This window comes from Purpureocillium lilacinum (assembly GCF_023168085.1).
Source record: "Purpureocillium lilacinum CBS 284.36 DNA, scaffold_2, whole genome shotgun sequence".
NCBI classification, from domain to species: Eukaryota; Fungi; Ascomycota; class Sordariomycetes; order Hypocreales; family Ophiocordycipitaceae; genus Purpureocillium; species Purpureocillium lilacinum.
Window position 1 is genome coordinate 1,241,513 of NW_027072112.1, and position 22,714 is coordinate 1,264,226.

The 22,714-nt window shown below is 58.7% G+C and overlaps 5 protein-coding genes across 5 annotated transcripts; 4 read left to right on the forward strand and 1 right to left on the reverse strand.

The window, feature by feature from the left end:
- Window positions 1-908: 908 nt before the first annotated feature.
- On the forward strand, window positions 909-3,670 carry PLICBS_002190 (uncharacterized protein; the record flags this gene model as incomplete). Its single annotated transcript, XM_065599974.1, has 2 exons — window positions 909-3,488; window positions 3,593-3,670. 2 exons carry the CDS (start codon window positions 909-911, stop codon window positions 3,668-3,670), a joined length of 2,658 nt encoding a protein of 885 aa, XP_065456046.1.
- A 713-nt stretch (window positions 3,671-4,383) lies between these two features.
- PLICBS_002191 (uncharacterized protein) lies at window positions 4,384-5,321 on the forward strand (the record flags this gene model as incomplete). The annotated part of the gene is made up of 2 exons (XM_018321823.2): window positions 4,384-4,464; window positions 4,539-5,321. The coding sequence occupies 2 exons, from the start codon at window positions 4,384-4,386 to the stop codon at window positions 5,319-5,321; spliced, it is 864 nt and encodes a 287-aa protein (XP_018179303.2).
- Window positions 5,322-9,768: 4,447 nt separating this feature from the next.
- On the forward strand, window positions 9,769-11,427 carry PLICBS_002192 (uncharacterized protein; the record flags this gene model as incomplete). The annotated part of the gene is made up of 1 exon (XM_018321824.1): window positions 9,769-11,427. The coding sequence occupies one exon, from the start codon at window positions 9,769-9,771 to the stop codon at window positions 11,425-11,427; it is 1,659 nt and encodes a 552-aa protein (XP_018179304.1).
- A 2,278-nt stretch (window positions 11,428-13,705) lies between these two features.
- On the reverse strand, window positions 13,706-17,689 carry PLICBS_002193 (uncharacterized protein; the record flags this gene model as incomplete). Its single annotated transcript, XM_065599975.1, has 7 exons — window positions 13,706-14,706; window positions 14,768-15,001; window positions 15,085-15,318; window positions 15,557-15,751; window positions 16,546-17,118; window positions 17,183-17,314; window positions 17,485-17,689. The coding sequence occupies 7 exons, from the start codon at window positions 17,687-17,689 to the stop codon at window positions 13,706-13,708; spliced, it is 2,574 nt and encodes an 857-aa protein (XP_065456047.1).
- Window positions 17,690-20,377: 2,688 nt separating this feature from the next.
- On the forward strand, window positions 20,378-22,405 carry PLICBS_002194 (uncharacterized protein; the record flags this gene model as incomplete). The annotated part of the gene is made up of 9 exons (XM_018321826.1): window positions 20,378-20,641; window positions 20,735-20,836; window positions 20,890-20,934; window positions 20,989-21,005; window positions 21,060-21,150; window positions 21,204-21,635; window positions 21,687-21,813; window positions 21,868-21,990; window positions 22,041-22,405. The coding sequence occupies 9 exons, from the start codon at window positions 20,378-20,380 to the stop codon at window positions 22,403-22,405; spliced, it is 1,566 nt and encodes a 521-aa protein (XP_018179306.1).
- Window positions 22,406-22,714: the final 309 nt, after the last annotated feature.

A 22,714-nucleotide genomic window follows, 5' to 3' on the forward strand; every position in this document is an offset into this window, starting at 1 on the left:
TGGAATCAGTCATGGTGAAGACGCAGCAGAAGCAAAAAAAGGGTGAAAGGGAAGTTGGTTGACTCTCGCGATGAGACTCATGACCGGCGATGAGAAGTAGTCGGGTTTTTGAGTTGGTAGCTTGGTTATTAGTTGCTGCTGTAGCTGAATGGATGAAGACGGAGGTGTCTACCCTTTACTGCCTTGACTTTGCTGGTGTTTAATTGGCATGTTGATCTATGTTGATTTATGTCGCCTTGTGACGATATGCTGTGGCCGTCGACAGGTACTAAGGTAGTGCTGGATTTGTTGACGTAGTAGACGGTAGAGTGCAGGGTAAATGGATGGTATCGAGGGGAACCTGAACGTTGCTCGGCCAAGCTTAAAACGCTGGCCTGCGCCCTTGAGACTGGTACGGGTCATTTCAGCTTCTTGGTCATTGATAGGCCGTGATGATAGAGATCGCAGCGGCAGGGATCACAACGGCAGAGATCACAGCGACAGAGATCATAGCGTCAATAGGGAGCCAAGCAACGCCTAGGGAACGTATCATCATCTGGGATCCCATTGCAGACAGGAGATAAGTAGACCTAAGGGTAAGGGACGATGCAGGTCCACGAGCGAGCGTTGCCCATGGTGCTGCCGTTTGCGTGGGCCTTGGGTGCGGCCCGGGTACCGGACTGGATGGAAGGACATGTTTCTACCGTGGACTGAGGGGGACGTGTTCAGGGGCTGCCACGGTTGAGCCAGCGCAGGTCAGTAATTCTCTACTTGGAAATGCTCAGGCGTTGCCCCGGCACGTGCCTTCCTTGTCGCTCTCGTTCTTTCCGTTTGCTTGTTCATGTCGCGACCACGTCTCTTCCTTCCATCACCAACCCAAACCGCCTACCGTTTCTGTTTCTGCACCCGTACCCGTCCCAATAATCGCCATGCTCCCCGCTGCGCTGGTCAGCGTGAATCGACAGTACAAGGACGACACGGACGCGGTCGCCTCGTGGCTTGCCTCCACGGCTGACGCAGCGGGCTGCCCTGATGAGCTGCTCCCCGAAGGCGTCAGACTCCAGAGACAGATGCAACAGCAAAACCAGCAGCAACAGCAGCCGAAGACGAAGAATAAGCCGGTAACGTGCAGGGGGAAGGGCAAGCCAAGGAGGAAGACCAAGGCGAGAGCAGCTCCGGAAACAACCACCACCGCTGTCGACGCCGGCAGCAACAACCGACACACCATCCGCATCAAGGCCTTCGTCCCGCTTGCAGAGCACATTGTCTCTTCCGGGGCTGTTGCGTCGGTGCCGGCCAGGGTCTGGGCCGTGCTGAAGCGCGTCATCAGGGCGCGGGCGGCGTTTGGAAGCAAGCTAACGAGACATGGCGAGGAGCTGTCCCCGGACGCGCAGCGTACGCACGAGTTTTTCGTGGATGTGCTCTGCCGAGTTCGCGACGTGCTTGACCCGCTGGTTCCGGCGGCACCAGCGGACGACCATCAGAGTCACGACAAGGAGGGCACCAACGAGTATGCCAGCAACAGGTTCGCCGGCCTCAAGGTGTACGAGCCGTCGGATGAGTTCTTGAATACACCGGTACCTCCTCGGTCGGACAAGGAAGCCGTCAACAACACGAAATATGAGGTCGAGGACCCGACGTCGTGGCAGGATGCCCTGTTTGCGTATGCCATGCTTGTCCAGGATGTCAGCAAGATTCGCGCTCAAATCGTCGGCATCTGGGCTCAGTCCAAGGCCAAGTTCGATCCCATGGCCGCTGCCATTGCCACCGACACCGCCATAGACTTCGCCCGTGGAGTCATGGCCGATGTGCTGCCGCTGCTGGACGCGCATGGCGGCCTCTTGCACGTAGCGCGTCAATACTACCTCGCCACATGCCTCGCAGAAGGCTACGACCCAGAGGACCTCAAGTGCTCTGCGAAGGACCCTATAAATTTCGACACGTTGGGCGTTGCGGAGGTGTGCTTTTGCACGGCCATTCTCCACGTCAGCGCCATCCACAAACTCAGCCAGTCTGACGAACTCTTGACCTCAAGTCGGACCGCCTTCGATTTTGACAAGCCGTCGCGAGAACGGGCCACCATGAGCAATGAGGACAAGTTTCTGGAGGACTTTTATCTTGTGAGGGATCATTACTGCGAGGCGCTGGCTGTGTTGCGCGGTGTGCCCTCATACCCCGTCCGCGACGAGTTCATTCGCAGCGTGGGTGAGATGGAGAAGACGGGCTCCGCGACGTTCCGCGCGGCCTTTGCGGCTCAAGTCTTCCTTGACATATACCATTGTCTGCGCTCTGAGGCTGTCGATGTTTTCAACCATTTGATACGGCAGATGGTCCACATGGCGACCCAGCTGGAGCTTCATTTCGACTTCCATCACGGCGCGGACATCAGACGTGGCTCCGCACGCGCCACCAGCGATGAGGCCCTTCGAAACATACTCGAACAGATCAAGTGGCTATGGAAGGACCCCGTGTTGGAGTTCAAGAAGGAGGCATACCGAGGGCAAAACGTGCAACGGCTGACCTGGCTGCAGCCTCACAAGATGCTCCAGCGTTCCCCCGTCTTGAGCGGCCTGATGCTCTATCACATCAGGACAAGACTGTACAGAGCAAGCTTCGACATGATCAACGCATGGGAGTCCATAATCCAGGCGACCCATCTCTATAACGCACTCAGGCGGGAACGCCTAATTGGAGTCTGGGCCGACTTGGAGGCAGCCGGGGCGAGGATCAATATTTTGGACTGCTTCGTCGGCCGGGCACCCACTTGCCCAGTTGGCTATCTACGGCGCTGGATTATGCAGATGGGCATTTCGCTAACCACCATAAAGGACCCCATTCGACTCAGAGGCTGGATGCTTATGCCGAAGAAATCTCGAGCTGGCAGCCGGGGCATCAAGACCCGAGTCCCCGTCTCGTCCATGTTCGAAGGGCGGTATTTGAGAAACGTCGAAGCGCTGGACTGGACGCTCGGGCAAATCGAGGACATAATCGCGCGCACTAGTTATACCATGACTGACGAGCCGCGGCGACCTGGTAATCCCGGATACGATTTCCTTCAAGTATACGACTTCAGGCCTGGACCAGGGGAAGACCTCGACCAACACCTGCAGACCATGCTTCAAAGCCTGGGCCACAAAAATGCAGCCGGCGAGGTCAAAGTCACTCCGGAGCAGCTCGTGCTGTCTCTCGCTCGCTCGCTGCAGACGGAGGCATGGGACCTGGCCTTCCCGTATCTGCAGGCACATCGTCGCTGTTGGACGTTTCTGCGAGCGGTCAATCTTTCCCGCCTCCCGCTGCTGCATCTTGCTGGCCCCGTGCCACAGTACTTGACGCGCGAAGACGGAATGGCGTGGATTGTGGGATGGATTCTCTGCGGCGGGACCACTGCGAGGAGGGTTTTGGGCCTGGAGCACGGGCTGTACCTCACCGCCGCGAACACCATCAACGACCTTGTCGCGGCGGGCAAGGGCTCCATTCTGGTGAGCTTCATGAATGCGCACATGGGGATCGTTAGTAGGATACTTGTACACGAACACCTGACAGGAGGGGTCATTGATGGAGGAGAGACTGCATGGATGGGATTAGTGCCTCGCTGAGTCGTGGACTCGTTGAGGAGGAACCCGGCTACTCGCCCTGGGGACACCTGGTCCAGCTCGACATGGATATACGATGGGGGGTGGACTCCGCCTAGGGAATGGCTCTCTGGTGGTGTCCTGACAAGGCCCATCTAACGATGATGTACGTTGAGCATGGGCTGAGGTGGCTTTGAGCCGGGGTGGCAGCCATTGGTGTACCCAAAGATCATTTCTTGGGTTATGTGGCTCTGTGGCCAGGAACACTGGATGTAAAACTCCACAGTCAGAGTAGCCGATGTAGTTCACGAAAGGATCAAAAGCTGGATAGAGTATAACAAAGGGTTTCTGAGGAGCCAAGAGTGAGTGACGCAAGAATTCAGGGTCATCAACAGGCATGGAAAGGCCGGTGGGCATGAAGGTGAACCGCGGGGATGAATATCAAGAACAGACACCGCTGCATATTACAGGCTCACAGGTTCGCTCACAGCCCTGGCCACCAAAAAGCCCCCCAGGCGAAGCTCTCTCCTCTGTTCTGCTTCCACGTCGTTCTTCCTCAAGCCATCATTGGAAAGGAAAAGCCTGGCGAACCCGACGTTGACCCGCCCGGTGCTCAAACGCGGGCACCCGCCGCCAGCTGCCCGCCAGGTGGGCTACGGGCGGGCATTCACTGCTCGAAGCTGACCTCTCCTCTATTGTGCAGACCGGCACCTGCTCGGATCAAACAAACACCTTCAACTCTTCCTTTTTTGCTGCCTCACTGTGCAGCCGCCTCCGCCACCCGAAACCCTGGAAATCAAATTCAACACGCAACGACACAACCGCAATCGAAATGTCGCGCCTGCGCATCATATGGCTCATCATGGCCGTCGTGGCGAGCCTCACCACCGTCCTCGGTCTCGAGCAGTGTGCCGTGAGTACCTCTAGCCTGCCCAGCCCACCATCCCTTTGCTTTCAGGAAGCTAACATTTTCGATGGACAAACTAGGAAGACTGCTTCTCCTCCTTCGGCAGCTCTGGCAGCAGCGAGGGCAACTGCAACGCAACCGACACGGCGTGCCAGTGCCGCGACAAGAACTTCAACGACTTCATGCCGTGCTGCCTGTTTGACGCGTGCTCGAGCAGCGAACTCCAAGTGGTGCCCGCCAAAGTCAAAAAGGCGTGCGAACAGGCGAGCGTGCACCTCGATGTGACGGACACGGACTGGGAGTGCATGCCGAGACTCGATGAGCCGACCACGAGCGTGCCTCAGATCCCGAGTTTGGTGCTGCCCACGAGGAGCATTCTCACACCCGCGGAGTCGACCATCGCTAGCTCGACGGCTACTATGTCTATGACGACGACCACGACAGCGGAGGCGGCGTCGACAACCGAGCGAACAGTCACAAGGGCTTCTATTTCCTCAAAGACCGACTCCGTGTCAATGACTGTGTCGATGACTGAAAGTGCATCCCCTACGTCGACAACCGAAGGCGACCAGACTCGGGGTGGCCCTTCTCCGCTCACTGTCGGGCTCGGCGTGGGCTTGGGTGTCGGCGTTCCCGTGCTCATCGCCGTGGCAGGCCTCGCGCACATCTTGCGCCTCATCAAACATCAGGGCCAAGATGGCCCTACCTCAGACACGCCGCTGTGTGGAACTGAGAAGGGTTACAATGAAGCTACTGCGACAAGGACGGACGCTACCTACGGCCCGGGAGAGCTGCTCGGCGATTCTACACACAAGCAGGAGCTTGCGGGTACGCCGCCAGTCATGTACGCGGAGCTCCCATGATCGATCATACGACGGAGTTGGTTCACAGTAGAGACTTCGCGGGCGATATCAAGGTTCTTGACCATTGTGCAGTTCAGATGGGCGATGAGTGTAGTCGGAGGCCGGCCAATGAGAGTTGCGGAACCCTGTGGTTAGCATTTTGCTTGCTGGTGCCATCGTTCGATAGCATCAGGAGAAGCGTTCACGGCTGGAATGCTACCGAGAAGGTCTCGCCTGGGCCGGCGTCATGGTAGTCGGCGCCTCGGGCGCAGTAGCTCACCAATACATCACATCTCAGTCCATTTAGCTGGCCTCCACCCCAGGGATATCGACAGTTGAGTAGCAGAGACGAGGGAGCTAGCGTCGTCTCGGTGGCGGGGGCGTGGTCACCTGGCCAGCACCTGACTCCGGCGATCCAGCCGTCCGATGAACTGTAAGCCGTATCGCAGGCGTCAAGAAACAACTCCGGATGGAATGAATGGCTGGCCATCTTCAGCGGGTGGGTGTTTGCCGTTCCCGTTCCGGTGAGGGCAAGCCGCGTCGACTCGCTCTCTTGCAGAATCGCTTCGGGCGGCGCCTCGGGCGGGGATATCGCGTACGTCCGGCTCGTGTCTTGGCCGCCGGGAGCTGAAGAAGGGGGTCGCGTGTGGTGGGGGTCGGATAATTCGAGACTCGAGATTGGACGAGGACAGCGATTGTTGAGTGTGTGTGTGATGCGCGAGGCGTGGTCGGCCTGGAGAACAAGATGCCCGCTTCACTCGAGTCGAATTGAAGAGGACGAGGGTCGATTTCCCGCAAAGACTGAATGGTGGCGGCTGGATGGCGATGAATAAACACAAGGGATCCCGCGCCGTTCAATGCTCCTTCCCTTGGAGGCATCGCCGGTGAAGCCTTCTGGAACGCACGCCTCGCCAGCGCTGTCCTCTCTGCACGGGTCTCTGCCGACGCCTGGCACTCGAGTGAGACGTGGGATCGCCTGGCAAAAACGCGGGGGAGGGGAAGGCGTCTGGCCTGTCCTGGCAAGCCCTTGCTCCAGCTGTGGCTGCCCGACATCCACACATCCATCCGCATCGCAGTTGCGACAGTGCCATGCTGCTTTGAGCCTGGCGGGCCTGCAGCCAGACGAGAGACCCTGCAGGGCCCGGTGGAGCCACTCCCGCCCCCGCGTCATCGCCCTCGGTCCTTGGAAGCGCGGAGGTGGACGGTGGGTATGACGGCATGCTGTGACCTGCCATGGAACGAACCCTCGCGACAAATGGCACGAGGGGGATAAGGATGCCAATGTGTTGCAATGGGCTCATGGCAATATGGCCTCGTACGGAGCACTTGGCGATGGGGCGCGAATGGGTGAAGACGGGACGGCGCAACGCCGCCCAGGCAGATCCCGTCGGCTGAACGACACGGCCGCTGTCATTGGCGACGCCCACAGCCAACGGGCTCGAGTTTGCCTGCAGCCGGACCAGAAGGGAAGTCGAGGATGAATCATCTGCGCCGTGGACAAGACGGCAAGCCGGTCCTGGCCGCGAACACACAGAACGCGCGAAGCAGAGCCCCCATCCTCAATGAGCCAGCGATCTCGATCAGGGCACCAACGGGGACGATCTCGACGCTCCGCCGCGGGTCGGTTATCGACTTGCCCTCGCTTCGAAGCTGTCGCCGTCGCTGCATTCCCAGCGTCATCACTCTCTGCACCATCGTGCCTTGGCTGGCCAAAGCCAAGCCGAGGCGGGCTAGGTTGCATCACGCACAAGCTGCAGGGCTAGCTCGCGGGCAAACTGTCCTGATCGACTGTCCTTCCGTTGCGTTCATGATGTAAAGAGCTGTTCATCCAGCTGGTGGGGGCAAGTCCCGTCGTCGCCGTCGAGGTCGTCAACGGCACAGTCTCAGCAGCAGTCGGACAGAAGGATGGCGCCACATGTGGGCGACGGCAGTGGCTAGACGGCGCCGCTCCATGCTGTGCGTGAACGCCAGAGGGTAGCGGTTGGTTTCATGTTCCGCTGCGAGGGACGCACCCGAGGCAGTCTCCCAAGGGCCGTGTAACGCCAGACGCCCCCCATGGACAGCCGCTCGTGACACATTGCGACACTGCAACTCTCCGACCTGATAACGCGGCAGCGCCCGCCGCATCGTGGAGCAGCCCAGCCCAAGTCAGCGCGCGTCAGCGACAGGCAGCCACTCACGCCGAGGCGACGAGTGCCGCCTTATCGCCCGGTACTTGGTCACGCGCACCGGTTGCGGGGAAGTGCGGGTATTGCATGCTACGGCGCGCAGCCAGCCAACCGTCGTCGATGCCACCGTGACATCGAGCCAGGGAACAACCTTAAGGGAAACGTCCTTTGGGTCGAGCTGGTCCTGCGCACGGGCATCTGGGCAAAGAAGCATAACTGGATTTAGCAGCGGTGACACGGCAGCCCGTGCCTATTGTTGCGCGACTATTCTTCTCCCACGCGTGCCACCTCGGTTGCTGCACAGATAAGACACACAGCGAAATGGCAGAGGCGCTGGGTCACGGACCAGCCAGAGACCAGGAAGGATGGCAACCTGAGAACTCCTCAGGACCGCGGGAAGGGGGGCAGGGTGCCACAGCCAAGAACCAGGAGACGATAACAGCGTGCCACCAGTGCGTGGGCTGGCCCAACGGGGAATAGGCCGGGAAGCCCAACCCCAGAGTTCCAGAAGTGCCCGACGATATGGCTCCGTTGCCGGCCGCCCGGATGGCTCGGCCTTGCTTTTTTGACACCTTTGAGTCCGACTGAGTCTGTGCTTGCTCCCAGGCGCTGCGCGCTTCCTTTTGAGGGCCCGGACTATTGGCCCGTCGCCAGCTGTGAGCACAACCGCGCTGCTGCGCTGGCCCGAATGGGGCAGCCCAGCAGCCCAGCAGACCGGCTGCCCAGCAAACGAGTCGTCGGGTCGGCGGCCCAACTCCAATGATGACGGGGCTCGACGGCGGGCGGGCTGACCTTGGGGGCTCGAGGGGGTCGGCCGTGAACGAAGGACGGGGCACCTTGGTCGCGCGCGAGTGCAAGCGAAGGGCCGTCGGCGAATGAGGGGCGGTTCGGTGGATGGGAAGGCTCCTTGGGGGTCAGCATCACCATCATCTGCTGCGTGTGTCCGTCTTTGTGTGTGTGTGACCAAAGCCTCTTATAATCGGGCCACCCCCCAAAGCCAGTCCGTTGCTTGGCTGAGCTGCGACTGCTGCCTTGATTCCGGAACGACGAGAAAGCTCAACGAGCGCCGAGTCGACGAACGCAAATATACGGCTTCGGAGCCAGACGTGCTGCTCGCGAGTCATCAGTGCTTGTCGTCTCGTCTCGCAACGGACAGACGAACAAACCCGTCCTGCTCCGCCTGCCGGCGTGTCCGCAAGTCGCCGCCCTCGCCGCCGGGTGCTGCGCCGCCGCGCCCCAGCTGGGCTGTCTCGCATCTCATTCAGGCAAACACACCAGGCGCCACACCCCGGTCGCCGCCGCCGTAGGCTGCTGATAAGGCATCGCCCGCTATCGCTTCGTCGCTCTCACTCGCCCGTCTGCGGAAGGTCGGATGGTCCCAGCACACGAGCGGGACTCGTCGGTCTTTTGGCATCTTGGGTTGATCTTGTTGTTATCCTCGCCTTGACTCCGTCCCCCCCTTCCGTCCTTTATTCTTCTTCTTCTTCGTCCCTTCCCTCCCTTGACGACTGCCTCACTCGTTCCTTCCTCCACCGCGGTGCTGCTCGCCTGCGCTCCAGCACAGTGGTTGCGACTGCCGCTGCAAGGCACAGCCTGACCCGCCGCCGTTGGCGTCACCGCACCACCCAAGGCACATAGCCAGGGCAGGCGCCCACGCACGCCCGCCCACGCCCACGCCCACTCGCCCACCTGCACCTGCCGTCAGCAGCGCCGCCATTGCCTGGCTTGCCTGGCTGGCCTCCGCCGCGCCTGCCAGACAAGAGTCAATACTGCGCAGGGCCCTGCCAGTTTCGAGTTTAGAGGCTCAGGCCCGACCCTGTCAGGCCCGCCGGCCCTGAATTCGGGCAACTCTCATTAGTCTGGCTGGCCGCCTCCTGCCATCTTTGGGCCGCGTTACGTACGAAGTACACGAATCCACGAATCCACGAACCTGGGTTGACTCGACCGACACGCGAGCGTCAGGCACGGGCGACGGCAGCACCCCTTGGTACCTGAACTCTCGCCAGCGCTGCAGACGGGGAGGGTGACAACAAAAGTACGGCCCTTGGTACTTACTCTGTAGATACATGCCCCCGTCCGCCAGCAGCCCTGCTCTTCTGCCCCTGCGAGCCGGCAAGCAAGCCGCCGATCGGCGCCAAAAGTCCCAACCCGACGGTCCCCTGAATTCGATCCCCTACCGCCTACAGCCAGGTCTCGCCCAGCGGACCAGCATGCCCCCGCGCGGCTGCAGCAGTGACACGTACCTCTAGTACCTGCCCTGCACTACCAGCGGTGCTGGACCAGGAACTGTGTCAGTCAAAATGATGAGATCCCTCCTCTGGTCCAGTCTCCCGAGGCAGGGCATTCCATCCTCTCCCCCGACACATTCGCAACACGCCAGCAGCAAACCAGTCTCTTCCGACGACCCTGCTTCCTCTTCGCCTCGGAGCACCAGCCTCAGCAGCACCAGGAGCTCCAAAAAGCATGCACACGCGACCCACGCCGACAGCAGCGTCACCGTCACCGTCAAGCCCGTCCGCTGTGCGTCCTCGTCGACCCTCGGCTCCAGCTCCCTCTCTCCCTCGCCCTCGCCCTCCGTATCTTCCTCGCTCGCCTCCTCCGAGTTCGATGTCGCCATGGTCAAGCGCGGCAGAGCCAAGCGAGCGTCCGACAGTTTATCTCCGTCGAGTCCCCCCAGCACCACCACCAGCCTGTGCCGGCCGACGACCCCTACGAGTCCCGTCCAGATCCCCAAGCACGCCAACCGCGACTCGGCACATACCGTGAAGCGCCCTGCCGCGACGCATCACCGCCGCAGGCATCCGCGCCATCATGCCCACGACCCCGAATCATTATCGCCATCCCTCGCCGCACTGCTCGCCGTCACCGACATCCCGCGGCAGACACGCCGGCGGCGGAAGAGTGACAAGCCCTTGACCGTCGACGAGATCGTCGGCGACCAACATGTCTCGGAGAAGGAGCTCAGCCTGACCTTGAGCCGCGGGCCCATGGACGTGCTCCTCTCGCCACCTGACGACCTGGCCGACGACGACGCCAGTCTGACCGAGAGCAACGTCGGTTCCGCCCTCGCCAGGACCACGTCCATCGACTCCATCCCCTCACTCGGCGACTCCTTTGTCACGGACATGCTCTCGTCGGTCGATACGCCCCGCAGTCAGTGCTCGCAGAAGCGACGTCTCAGCCCCATGCGCAAGAGCCTCGAGCCCGTGCGCTCGCCCCCAGACGCCACCGAGGAACACCCGCTCGCCGGCGACGCGTTGGACCTCGAGGAATTGGATCTACAGGTGCTCGGGGAGTCGGTCGAGGGGGAATCTACCAAGCTGCAGTTCCTCGAGCCCTTTAAGCCACTGAGGTCCGTCTTCAAATCGAACCTGACGGCCTCATTGCGAGCGTTGCGGTCTGCCGCCAAGTCCTTCTCCAGCATCAACTTCCCCTCGATCCCGCCCGACGACTTTCTGACGCGGTCCATACTCACCATTGACCCCAACGTGCCCTATGCGGACGAACGCAGACCCCCCGTCACCGAAGAGATGCCTTCGGCGGAGCTGCGACGGTATCTGAACCCAACAACGAGCAGCCTCATCGACCCGCAACCCAAGCCGCGCCGGGCATTCTCCGCTTCGATCCAGATGCAGACTTACAAGGTGCAGCGCTCGCGCTCGCCGCACCCCTCCGTGCGCAGCCCTTACCCCTCGACGTCGCCGCAGTCCGCCAGTACCGGTCAGCAGACGCGCCCCCCGACCCCGGCGCCCGGCATGCGCCAGCGCGAGATGCGAGAGAACTCGGACTTTATCCGCATCGCCGTCATGGAGATGGCGATGCGTCGGAGCGGGAAGCTCGACAACCAGCGCCCCGGCCGGGCGCGATGGGCTCTCCCACCGCGACGACCGTCGGCGAAGCCTTACGAAGTTGCAACCAATGGGGTGCCGGTGCGTTGGACATCACTCAGCTACGATTGATGGGTCCAGCAGCCGGGCGACGCTGGAGTGGCGTGTCGCGCCAGCCACTGTTCCAGCTGGCGCACGAAAACTTGGCTTTGCTGCTGCATCGCATGGCGGCCCAGTCGCGAGGCCTCTTGTAGGTCGACTGGAAGCTGGACAGGGGAACCGGCAAGCCGCCGGTCCAGTGGAGATTTGCCACGAGCTACACGTCAGAAACCCACAGCCAGGACGGCACGTTGCAGTGGCTCCATGTTTACAGCCATGGTTGCACAAGTTGGCCGAGCCAATCGAGAGCGGCGCATCGAGTCGATTGAGTAACGCGACCCGCCCGTCGAAGAACTCTGGAAGCCCTGCCGAAGCCGCGGCCACAACAGCCGAGATGCAGCCCTGGCTAGCCATTGCGGGCTTTTTTGTCAACACCAGGTGCACCAAGTGAAGCGGCCGCGACCGGAGCCACGGCGCACACATTCGCTCATCGAGATACGAATTAGAAGGGAACGTCGTTTTCCGCGGATGAATGGGATTTGGCACTTGGGGCGGCCGATTGACACCTTGCAGCGCAGGACGATGCAGCCGTCAGCTAAGGCGCCCGATCGGGAAGGCAGACAACGGGCCCCCAAACTGTCGCCAGCTCTGTTGTGCCCGCCCGTTCCGGGGACCCTGTAACTGTCTCTGACTCACCCGAGACAGCAGGGGCCAATCTCTGAATTTGTTGACGGGGATTTCTGGCACGGAGGCGTCCCCGCTGGACCCTGAGTTGACGGCCGGGGAGAAAATTTGCTCGCCTCCACAGTCGACGCGGAATCTCCCGAGCAGAGTCAGGCACAGGGCCGCACGTCACCGCCTCCGTGGCGCGTTTTGGTCGGCCGAATGAGGCACGAAAGATTACAGTACAGTACAGTACACTGCACTGCAGTAGCAGTGCAAGCACACCACTGCGGATGACTTGCTTTTGGGTTTAGATGGTACAGCGGGAGCCTCACAGGACAGCGCGCCACGTCGGCGCCGACATTATTCTTTTTTACACAAGCATTGCGACGCGGGAATGGCTCGGAACATGGATTGTTAGCATATTGATCTTCACACGCACACAGCTAGCGGCCTGGCCCTTTTGTTTCTTGCAGGATACCAACCTCGGCCACGGCCACTATCAATACTTTTTGCTGATTGCACATTACACTTTCCTTTTTGGACGGTCAACGATTGGCATGTCTGGTGGCGTCTCATTGGTGACGGGTGTGGTCCCAGACGGGACGGGGTGCAGCGCGGATGCATGCCGATGCAGGGCTGCCCGACGATCTGGGCTGGTCGCGGTCTTGCATGAGGAGCGGGAGACGGGAAGACAGAGAAGAGATTGGGAATGTACGAGGGCGCGAGACGCGGCCGCGAGGCATGGGGCATAGAATGTGTACGTACGAGGTCCAAGTACGTTATCAGACGAGTACAGACAGACTTGAAGCGTCGCACAGGACTGTAGTTACTGGCGACGAAGCGGTTAAACAGACTGACTGATTTGCCAACTTGGGCACCCGTCCCCTTGGAGATTGGTGCAAACTGAACATAATGGTAGTGCCCGGGTGAACGTGCTCACCGCCCTGGCCGATCGACCGCTCCGCACTGAAAGATGAGCGGGCTTGCTCGCGGCTCCTCGCGACTAAACAGGGTGTCAAGGCCGCCCTCACTGCGTATAGGCAGATAGATAGATAAACTGATACGTAGATCAGATCAGAGCGAGCGGGTGAGCAAGCGAGCGAGCGCAAGCGTTGCATCCGCCAACGACGAACCGCACGCCGTGAATCAGCGGTTCGAGAGCGGTGGGAAGGTCGTTGTTGGGACTTGCCTGTTTGGGTAAATGCGGATTGCTGTGTTTCTGTTCCTTTGGCGGGGACGGACCCCGGAGACTCAGGGACGCGGAGATGGGGCGAGTGGCGCGAGGGGTGCGTAGGGGTATTAAGGGTAGGGGTAGGGGACCAGGGGTAAGGGTGACGATCAGGGTTCTGGAGTGGTGAACGGAGATTGACAATCTTTTTCCCCTGTTGGAAGGATTTTAACTGTGAGGGACGTGATGGTCGTTGGGCGTGGAGGAGGGGAGGGCGAGATGGAGATGGAGATGGTCTTTGGGTGTTCAATTGAGAGCACGGAGCCAACAGTTCGATATCCTGAGAATACATCCTATACTCCGTATACATATAGAGCCTCCGAGTGTATATGTTATGGGACGCCAGTCGACTATGTCATCGCCCACCAGCCAGGCCAGTGCAGATGCTTTCCGACACACAAAATGCTCATCCCCTACCTATCCTCCCTCCTCCTCCCTCCGGAGCACGTCCATCCGCTCTCGCAGCTCCGCCTGCTGCCTCTCGATGCTCTCCAGGTCCAGGATACGGCGCCTGCGCGCCTCGAGCTGCTCGTACTGGCTCTCGAGATGCTGCTGCGCGGCGCTTAATCTGCTTCCTGATGGCGAGGGCTGCTGTCGTGGCGGCTCGACGGACGGTGGCGGCGATAGCTCCGGGGACGAGACTGACTGCTGTCGGCCGCCCCTGTCGTCGCTGGCAGCAGATGGCTGCTGTTCGTACTTGAACCAGGGCATTTCAATGGAGGAGATGCGCTTGGCTGGTCCGAGTGCGAGGTCCAGCAACCCGGGGGTAGTGGTGCCTGTAGAGGTCTTGTCCGCGCCACCAGCCGGCGGTTGTGATGTTGGCGCCGTGGTTGTCGTGTCAGTGGCAGTGGACTGTGTGAGCGCGGCTGCGATGGTCGAGTTTCGGGTCTGATTCTCGGGCACGCTCATTTCGTATACTTCGCTGCGAGACTGAGCCGACAGGTAAGATAGGTAAGATAAGTGTTGTGTCGGTGTGTGCGGGTCGGAACGATCCGTCGATGGCCCCTGGCTGCCGTACCTGTAGTGAAGCGGCGTGGACATGGGAGGACTCCTGCCGGATAGCTCCTGTGCTTTCCCTCCCGGTCCATCTTCGACATGAACTGGCCCTTGAGCGCAACTGAGCGTGGGCTGGCTGTAGCCTGACTGGTAAGCGCCTTGCACCTTCAGGGCCTGGGTCCGCCGCCGCCGCCGCCTCCAGAACAGGATGGCCAGCGCCAGGGCGATGACGACCGCCGCCACGCAGCCCACGGCGATGCCTGCCTTTGCGCCGGAGCTGAGCTGAGGGCTGCCCTGTCCGTCCGGTGTTGTTATAGCTTCTGTCGGGGTGGCGGTGATGGCTGCGGCTGCAGTCGATGAAGGTGCTTGCGCGGTAGACGGGGCGGGTGTGGTCAATGATGCCGTCAGTGTTGATTCGTTGACTTGCGATGTGAGCTGCTGATAGAGATATCAATTGATGCGGAAGCAGAAGAAGAAACATACTCGTAGGAGTGTCGGACGAGGATAAAGTACCAGTCGAAGTGCGAGTCGAAGTTGTCTCCGTCAAGGGTAGTCGAGTATTGGCAAGTAGGGGAATGGGGCCCGCCGGGTCGTTCGACGACACATAGAGGAACGTTGGGCTTCTCACTAGACTTTTCAACTGCTCAAGACCGAAGAAATACGTCCCTGTGGGCACACCGACAAGTTGCACCTCGATGCTGGTGTTCTGCTCCGTGCCTGCCAGGGCTGCGACACCCCAATACCAGCGAGTAAGCGAGAACGTCATGATGCTACCATTGCCGGATCAAGGGCGTACGAACGATTAACTGCTTGGATAAAGTCCTCCGTAGTGTGAGGCGACCTCCACAATGCCAGGAGGCAGAGAGAATCGGACACATCGCAACCATCAAATCGCAAGGTGAACCACTGTCCTTCTGTGACATCCCACTTGGAATTGAGGAATTTTGCCGCAATAGCGGCGGGAGTCAGGGCTGACAAGAGGACCAATGAGTGGTAGTTCATGGTTCCGAAGACGGAGCAGGACACGGGGAACCCTGGTTTGTGAGGTGTCAGCAAAAGTATGTATATTCGCTGAACGTCTTGTATATTTTGTCAGGCTCAACAAATCCCAGCCTGCTTGGCAATTGCAGACACCGTCGGGTTGATCAGCGCGTTAGACGCTGAAGAGAAGAAGCGCCCCGGTTGTCTTGCCGTGAACACTACAAGGATGTTTGGAGGTGATATCGCTATGTTTTGGGCGGCTGGACGAAGAAGCTGGACGTCGAATTCGACGAGCGAAGAAATAGACCGCTTCCTTGCCGCTGTGGCCACCGGTAACGGGCCAAGGCTCGAATGTTTCCATTCGAAATCGACTTACCCGACGCTGGCGTACGCGTACGCTGTACGCGGGAACCGTGTGCGGACTTCGCGAGCCCGACTCGAGCCACGACTCGGTGCCGTTGATGTGGCTGCCGAAGAGGAAGTAGGCTTGTACGTCAAGGAACCAGAGCTTCGGGGAGTTGGATTGACTCGGTGATATGAGGCTGAGGAGGTTGGTTTGCGGCAAGGGCAACCAACATCGCGGCGATTCCATCAGTCATGGCCAACTTGGAGAGCATCGGCCGACATCGATACCCCGCGGACGGCAGAGCTAACGGCAGCCTACTGTCAAGTTTGTGGCCTGCAGAACCAACTTCTCGTTGTGTTGTCTGCCTTAGTAACCAGCATGCGGATCCGAAGGGCTGCATCCAACTGCGGAGCTTCTCTGTGAATGACTTTCTGCCCAGTCTGTCACTGTGTAGCTCTGAAGCCGGGCTTCAACGATTAGGCGCTGTACAGTGCCATTGTTTCTGGACTTTACAACACAATCTCAGGCTAGACTGCGCGGGCTCAAACCATTCATATGAAGGCCTCTGATCCGTTACACGTATGTTCCTCCTTCCACCTGGGTCTGCTCCCTCTCTATTGTCGAGCGAATTATCACTGCCGCCGTGTGTTGAGGTAGTCGGCTGTGCTCTGCGCCGTGTCTTCTGATCTGGAAGCAAGTTCTGCTTCATCTTCCGCAGTGCGGAGCCTCGATGTGTTGGCCCCGTAAGACTCCGCGATAGTTGGTGTGCGATACTCGTGGACTGTCGGAGAGTCCGGACCCGCTAGCGTCGTATTGACACTTGCTGGAGACAAGTTTGGCAACACAAATTCGGCGGACATCATCCCGGGGCCTCGAGAAAGTTCGGAGACGGAACCCCCGTTAGAAGCGAGAGAGGAATATGTGTTTGTCGGACTTTTGAGCGCCCCATCCGACGGCGGTAACTCTGGGGTTCCCGTCGCAGTCAACGCGCCCAGGCCACGCTCATCGGCGCCCATTTCGTGCAATGTCCATTGAAAGGACCCGTGACCGGTAGGCTTCTCGTCATGATACAGCTCCGGGGCCTCAATCTTCGAGCAGCTGCCTTTCTGCTCCCAGCCTTCGGACGGTAGCTCGTAGTAAGTCTGACTGCCGAGCTCCACAATAGGCTGGCTGTCGAGCTCCTTGTTTTCGGCTGGCGACGCAGCACTTCTGTCCAGGGGCTGAAGGTGGTCGGGATCGCAGTTGCTTTCCCTGTGTCGAAGTCGTCTCCGCCGACGCCACCATAAGAAGAAGCCTGCTGGCGCGAGCAAAAACGCGGCCAAGCACCCGATGGCGATGCCCGCTTTGCTGCCGGAACTTAGTCGGCGCGAGACTTGCTTATCTGGGGTCACTGCCTCCGTAGCCGTTGCGGTGGCCGACGTGGAAGTGACCGGGGGCTGGGGTTGCGCAGACGAGGTGGACGGCGCAGTCGGTGTAGCAGTTTCTGCCAATGATGTCGTTTCGGGAGCTTGATTTGCGAGAGAATTAGCGAGCATGACCCAGAGTTTTCTGACCAAGTGTGGAAAACAAACCAATGGTTGTGGTCTCGGTCGAACTAGGAGGCGGAATTGTGCCTGTGTATATGGAAGCTGACGGAGGAATGCTCTTGTCCGAGTCGACAGACGACTTGTAGTAGAACCCGGGGCTGTAGTCAAGTGCGCCCTCTATATTGCCAAGGGCAAAGTAATAATAGCCTGAAGGTATCCCTTGCAGAATAAATGATATTGTACTATTCTTTTTCTTTCCCGCTTTTTCTTAGGCGCAACTCCCATGTAGGGGATGTTGTTAGCTGGCCTGGGACTTGGGAGATGTTGTGGGAAGCTCGGTAACGGACCGGTTATGGTTTGGAGCGTTTCGTGACCGGTCGTGGAGATCATGCGCTCTAGATAGATGGCGCAAGGGTCTTGATCACAGCCATCGTACTGCAACGTGAATGGCTGCCCTTCCTTCAGGTCATACTTTGAGTTGCGGAATCCCATTGAGGCCCCGACCACGGGACACAGGGCGGCAGCAGCGACTGCTATGACGCAGCGCTTCATCTTGTCAGTCAAGTGGAGTGGCACGTCGCAGTGCTTTCATGGTCCGCTGTCTCGGCACGCGGCACGTGAGTTGAGGCAAAGATGTGTGTATGTCTCGCGTCACTATGCCGAGCGCAAGGGAAGCTGTAAGTTTAAGTAATAAGGTTAGCTTTAATCTGGTCTCGTGGTTTAGATTGCGGATAATGGTGAAGGGGTCTTGGACCATCCCAGACTGCCAACAGGCGTTGCTACGCACGTTCCCGAAGGTTGGAGGCTAGGGCAGACGGTCCCCTGGAATAACTTACCAAGTGGGTATTCGCCGCGCAAGGGTGGCAGATGATCGAAACAAGGAAGATACGAAAAACGGCAACAGGCTTGATGCAGAAGATGGTGTTATGGTTGATGTAAAATGCGAAGGAGAGAAGAGGCCGAACGACACCAGGAGGTTGGTGCGGCGCGGCTCAACAGCACTGGGCGAGGCACGAGCCCGTTGACGCGCCCCTCCCAACGCCGCGACCAACACCAATATACGTGCGTACCAACATCGTGTTCAGCAAATGCCCAATCACGGGTATGCCGGCGGAGCAACACCATCGTTTATTGGCAACAGCATTGTGAGACCCGCAGCACGGACCGAAAATAGCTCGACCGAGGAGGCGTCAGTGCTCTGCTCTGCTCTGCTAGCGCGGTTGCGGGCTTCCACATTACGGACTGGCTTCTACGTGTTATGGCTGCAGACTGAAGGGCTGTGCTCTGACCACGCCGTTGGTGGTGCTCGGTTTCATGGATCAAGGCACGTACGAAGTTGGTAGCTTCCAAAGTTCAACGTGCGGCGTGGGCTGCTACCGTACTCTGTGTATTTGTTCCTATATGGTACCGCTCTTTTCGAAGTGCCAGGCTTGCTTAGCTCACTAGGTGCCATATTTGTAATAAGTGTCCAGGTAGCGATACAAGATGTAGAAACCGGCGCTTTGTAATTTGCATCAGCATGTGCTCCGAATCTCTGGAGTTGTGGACGTACACAGCAAGAAACCCTGCAATGGCCACGTGCAGCCGCCGTGCAGTCTCTTGGTAGCGTTCGTGACGTGGTGCGGCACGAAGGCGTGTGCTGTTCGAAACCATGCTGGTCTTTCCGCGATGACGAAAATACTGTTCTAGTAGTTTATGCGGCACTCCCGATCGTACTTGAACCCTGGGGTTGCAGTTTCTTGGGGTTGACGTGGTTAAAAGTCAAGGTCACATGGGTTCTAGACGCGTGAAGAGGGGCGCAATGAAGTCCATATATACTCCCAAAGCACGAGTACGAGTACCACGAGAAAGTTCACCCGCCAATCCTCCCAGTCCATGCTTCCCGGACCGAAGTCCGCCAACGCCTCATGACCGTACATTATCGCGGGCAGTCGCTCTGTGTAATTTGACTCTAGCCAGGGTATGTTCGGCTCAAAGCATCGCTGGTGTGATTTCCGCATGGACTGCTGCAGTGGGATCCAGTTTGTGCTGAATTGTGGCCTAGAATGGGTGGGCTCATTTATACGACACAGGGCAGTTTAGTCCGGCCCGGATCGAGGCCCCTCAAGCCCAAGTGACTATATAACGGCTCAAGCTGGCAAGAGCGGTTTCCTCGATTCGTCATCCCAACCCCCAACAGATCTCCCCTTTCTCTGATCGGATTTTGCAAGACGTTCACAATGGTCAAGGTCGCCACTTTCACTGTAGCCACTCTGACTATCCTTATGCCCGCCGCCGTCGCATACAACTGTCAGAAGGGCTTGAACTACTGCGGGTACAACCTTTTGAACAGAGGTAGACACTTCGTGCCGGTCACTCCCGTTCCAGTCAGGGACGTGCCCTTTTACGCTGAAGCTGACGGGATACATGTATCTTCAAGGCAATTATTACAGCCAGATTTACCAAGCCCTCGTGACGAATTACCAGCCAACTGATGCGGTCCACGTTAACATGTCCTTCTTTCACTGCACGGGCGGTGAGAATGGCGAGACACAGTTCCTGTACTTCTGCCGGGGTGGGGTCTGCACCAACGGAGGCAGCGATCATAACGACACCTGCCCGCGACAGGTTCATGTGACGCCTGTCTGTGTAGGAACTCCTTCTTCAGTGGGCTGGTCGTTGTACTTAACCTGAGAGTTGCCGAATAACTGTCTCCATTCCACCCGCGCCTGTTCCCCTACGTGACGCAATGGCAAGACGAGAGGGCGTTTTGCCAGAGATTCTGCATCATTGATTCGTCTGTGATGACAATTTGCCGACATCTTATCAAATCGAGGAGAAACCTTTTTTGGGGGGCAGAACAAGCTGCCCCCCCTGCAGACTGAAGTCGTTGAAGTGCTGTAATAATGGAGATGTTCGGCTAATTTGGGGTTACATCGACCCAAATGTTGTCGATGCCTGCACCAAGTGCTGAAGCCAGGTAGAAATGGTTGGCGCTTAGCGTTGGGTACCTGGACAAAAAGCCCCAGCAAAAGGGCTGCCTGAACGCGCCATCAGGCGGCACGAGGGATCCGGCCACACATGTCAGCGAGAAGCCAACAATTCGGATGCCTGGCTCGATGTTGTTTGTGGGGTACGACATGAGACCAAATTCTGGATATTTGAAGGCAGTCTACTCCGTGAGCTCCGGTGTTGAAGGAGTCCTTCCTGGTGATCTCCTCGGACAAAGGCATATCGACGGTCACATACGCCACCGACGCCATGAGCGGCAACGAGCCACCGTTGCATTTCCTCTCCGCAGGTGAGCTGCAGCGGAAGCTAGAGGCTGGCGATACGACCAGCGTGAAGCTGGTGAGCCATTTCCTGGACCAGATTGAACGACATAATTGGCAGGGTCGGAAGCTCAATGCCGTTACTGCGACACTGCCGCGGGAGCTGGCCATGGCTCGGGCTACGGAGCTGGATGAAGAACGGCTCAATGGGAATGTGAGGGGACCGCTCCATGGCATCCCGATTATCATCAAGGTACGATTCATGGCGCCCACAAGATGTACCACACTGGAGAACTCCAACAGATTAGTAGCTCGTGCTCAATGCTGCAGAAGCTAAACGTTACAGGACACTGTTGTGACAGACGAGGCGCTGGGCATGCCGACGAGTGCGGGGACAGCCGTCTTGGCGATAATGAAGGCAAGAGAGAATGCAACCATCGTGGATAGAGTATGCGACCGGCGCCTATAAAGAGAGTGGTCGCGTTGACATCTTACACGCAGATGCGTGAGGCTGGCCTCATCATCCTTGGCAAGGGGAACATGACAGTGAGCAGACTCATCATTCCAACTTAAGCCAGAGGCTGACATACCTCGTTATAGGAGTTCTGTGGAATGAAGTAAGATCCCAAATAGCTACTGGTCGCAAATGATCTGCGGCTGAGTGCATGTAGGTCCAAGGACACGCCGGTTGGATGGAGCGCGTTTAAAGGTCAAACGCTCTCAGCGTACCGTCGCAAGGACCTGGCCGAGGAAGACCAGCCGGTATGATGAATCAACCCTCTAAGTCGAGGATCTCTTTGCTTAAGCCTGAACAGGTCTCGGGTGGCTCGTCTTCTGGGCCAGCGGCGAGCGTCTCCGCCGGTTTTGCGCCCCTGGGGATCGGCACGGAGACAACGGGCTCGACGGTGCTGCCGGCGAGCACTAACGGCATATACGCGCTTAAGTTGAGCTACGGCACGGTACCGACTCACGGAATCTTCAAGCTGAGCAGGAGTTTTGATTGCGTTGGGGTTATGGCCCGCGATCCGGTGGACCTTGCGCCTCTGGCGTCCGTTCTCCTGTCTGGCAGCGGCGATGATGGCCCACAAGCTGGAAATATGCAGGCAGACTCTAAGGGGTTTTCACTGCATCAAGGAGTGAGAGACGGGATTGAGAAGGGGTTTGAGGGTATGGGAATCGGGGTGATGGCTCCTGCGTGGGGAGTGCACGAGTCGATTCGCAAGGGCAAATGGGACCATCCTGATGTCGTGAGTGACGCCCTGCTTCTGACTGCGATTGAACTGACGACCACGCGCTAGATTGGCAAGTATGAGGGCGCGGTCGAGAAGATGAAGTCCCTCGGCGCGAAGACAGTATATCCCCTTCAGGTCCCAGAGGCAGACGACGTCTTGAAGTACAGAGACCAATCACTCGTTACTGCGGCGTGTAAGTACCAGCATATGGGCACCCGTGCACGACACATTACTGACAGACCAAAAGACCATGAGTTCCCGCACAACGTTGATGAGTTTATCGCGTGCTTTCATGGGAATGATGAGATCAGAAACCTTCAAGACATCGTTGGCTGGAACGAGAGGAACAGCGACATTGCCATGCCAGAGCGTAAGTCGCTTGCACACTTGCACATAAGGGATCTATCTAATCCTGCGCAGCACACACGGGCCAGACCGAGCTCATCGCAGCGCTCAATTCGACTCTCTCACCCGACGAGCATGCCGCCACCGTCGCCCACCTGCGTCGCGTGGCTGAGCAAGAGACCATGGGGAAGGCGATGCAAGACGCAGATGTGGACATTGTGCTATCTGCCTCGGACGCGCAGCTTGTTACCTTTGCTGCGTGCGCGGGGTGGCCGACGGCAGCAGTGCCGCTGGGGCGGTGGACGGCGCGGAACGGCCAGCCGTATGGCATGTTTGCGCTGGCCAGAGGCGGAAGAGAGGACGTGCTGCTGCGGTTCATGGTGGCCTGGAAGGGCAGCATCGGTGGCGTTGAGCGGCCTGACATGGATGGCTGGGAGTGAAACTGGCGCGCTGCATGCTCGCTGTTAGCCTGTGTGATCATTGCACTCGGTAGGGAGTACTGTACCGTAGTCCCGCGCTCTAGTATGTACAGCAGATGAAGCAGCGCCTCGCTTGGAGCAATGCGAGCGGCCAACTCCATCAACCGCGGTTGTCGGATGCAACATAAACGCCGCAAAACACCGTGCCACAGTAGACCAGCTCGATACTGCCTAGACGATTAAAGTAATTGCAGTCTGACCGCGCAAATGCCTCGGCTGTCTTAAGGGATTAGTCAGTGCGATCCTTCGCCAGAAAAGTTTAAAGGGCGA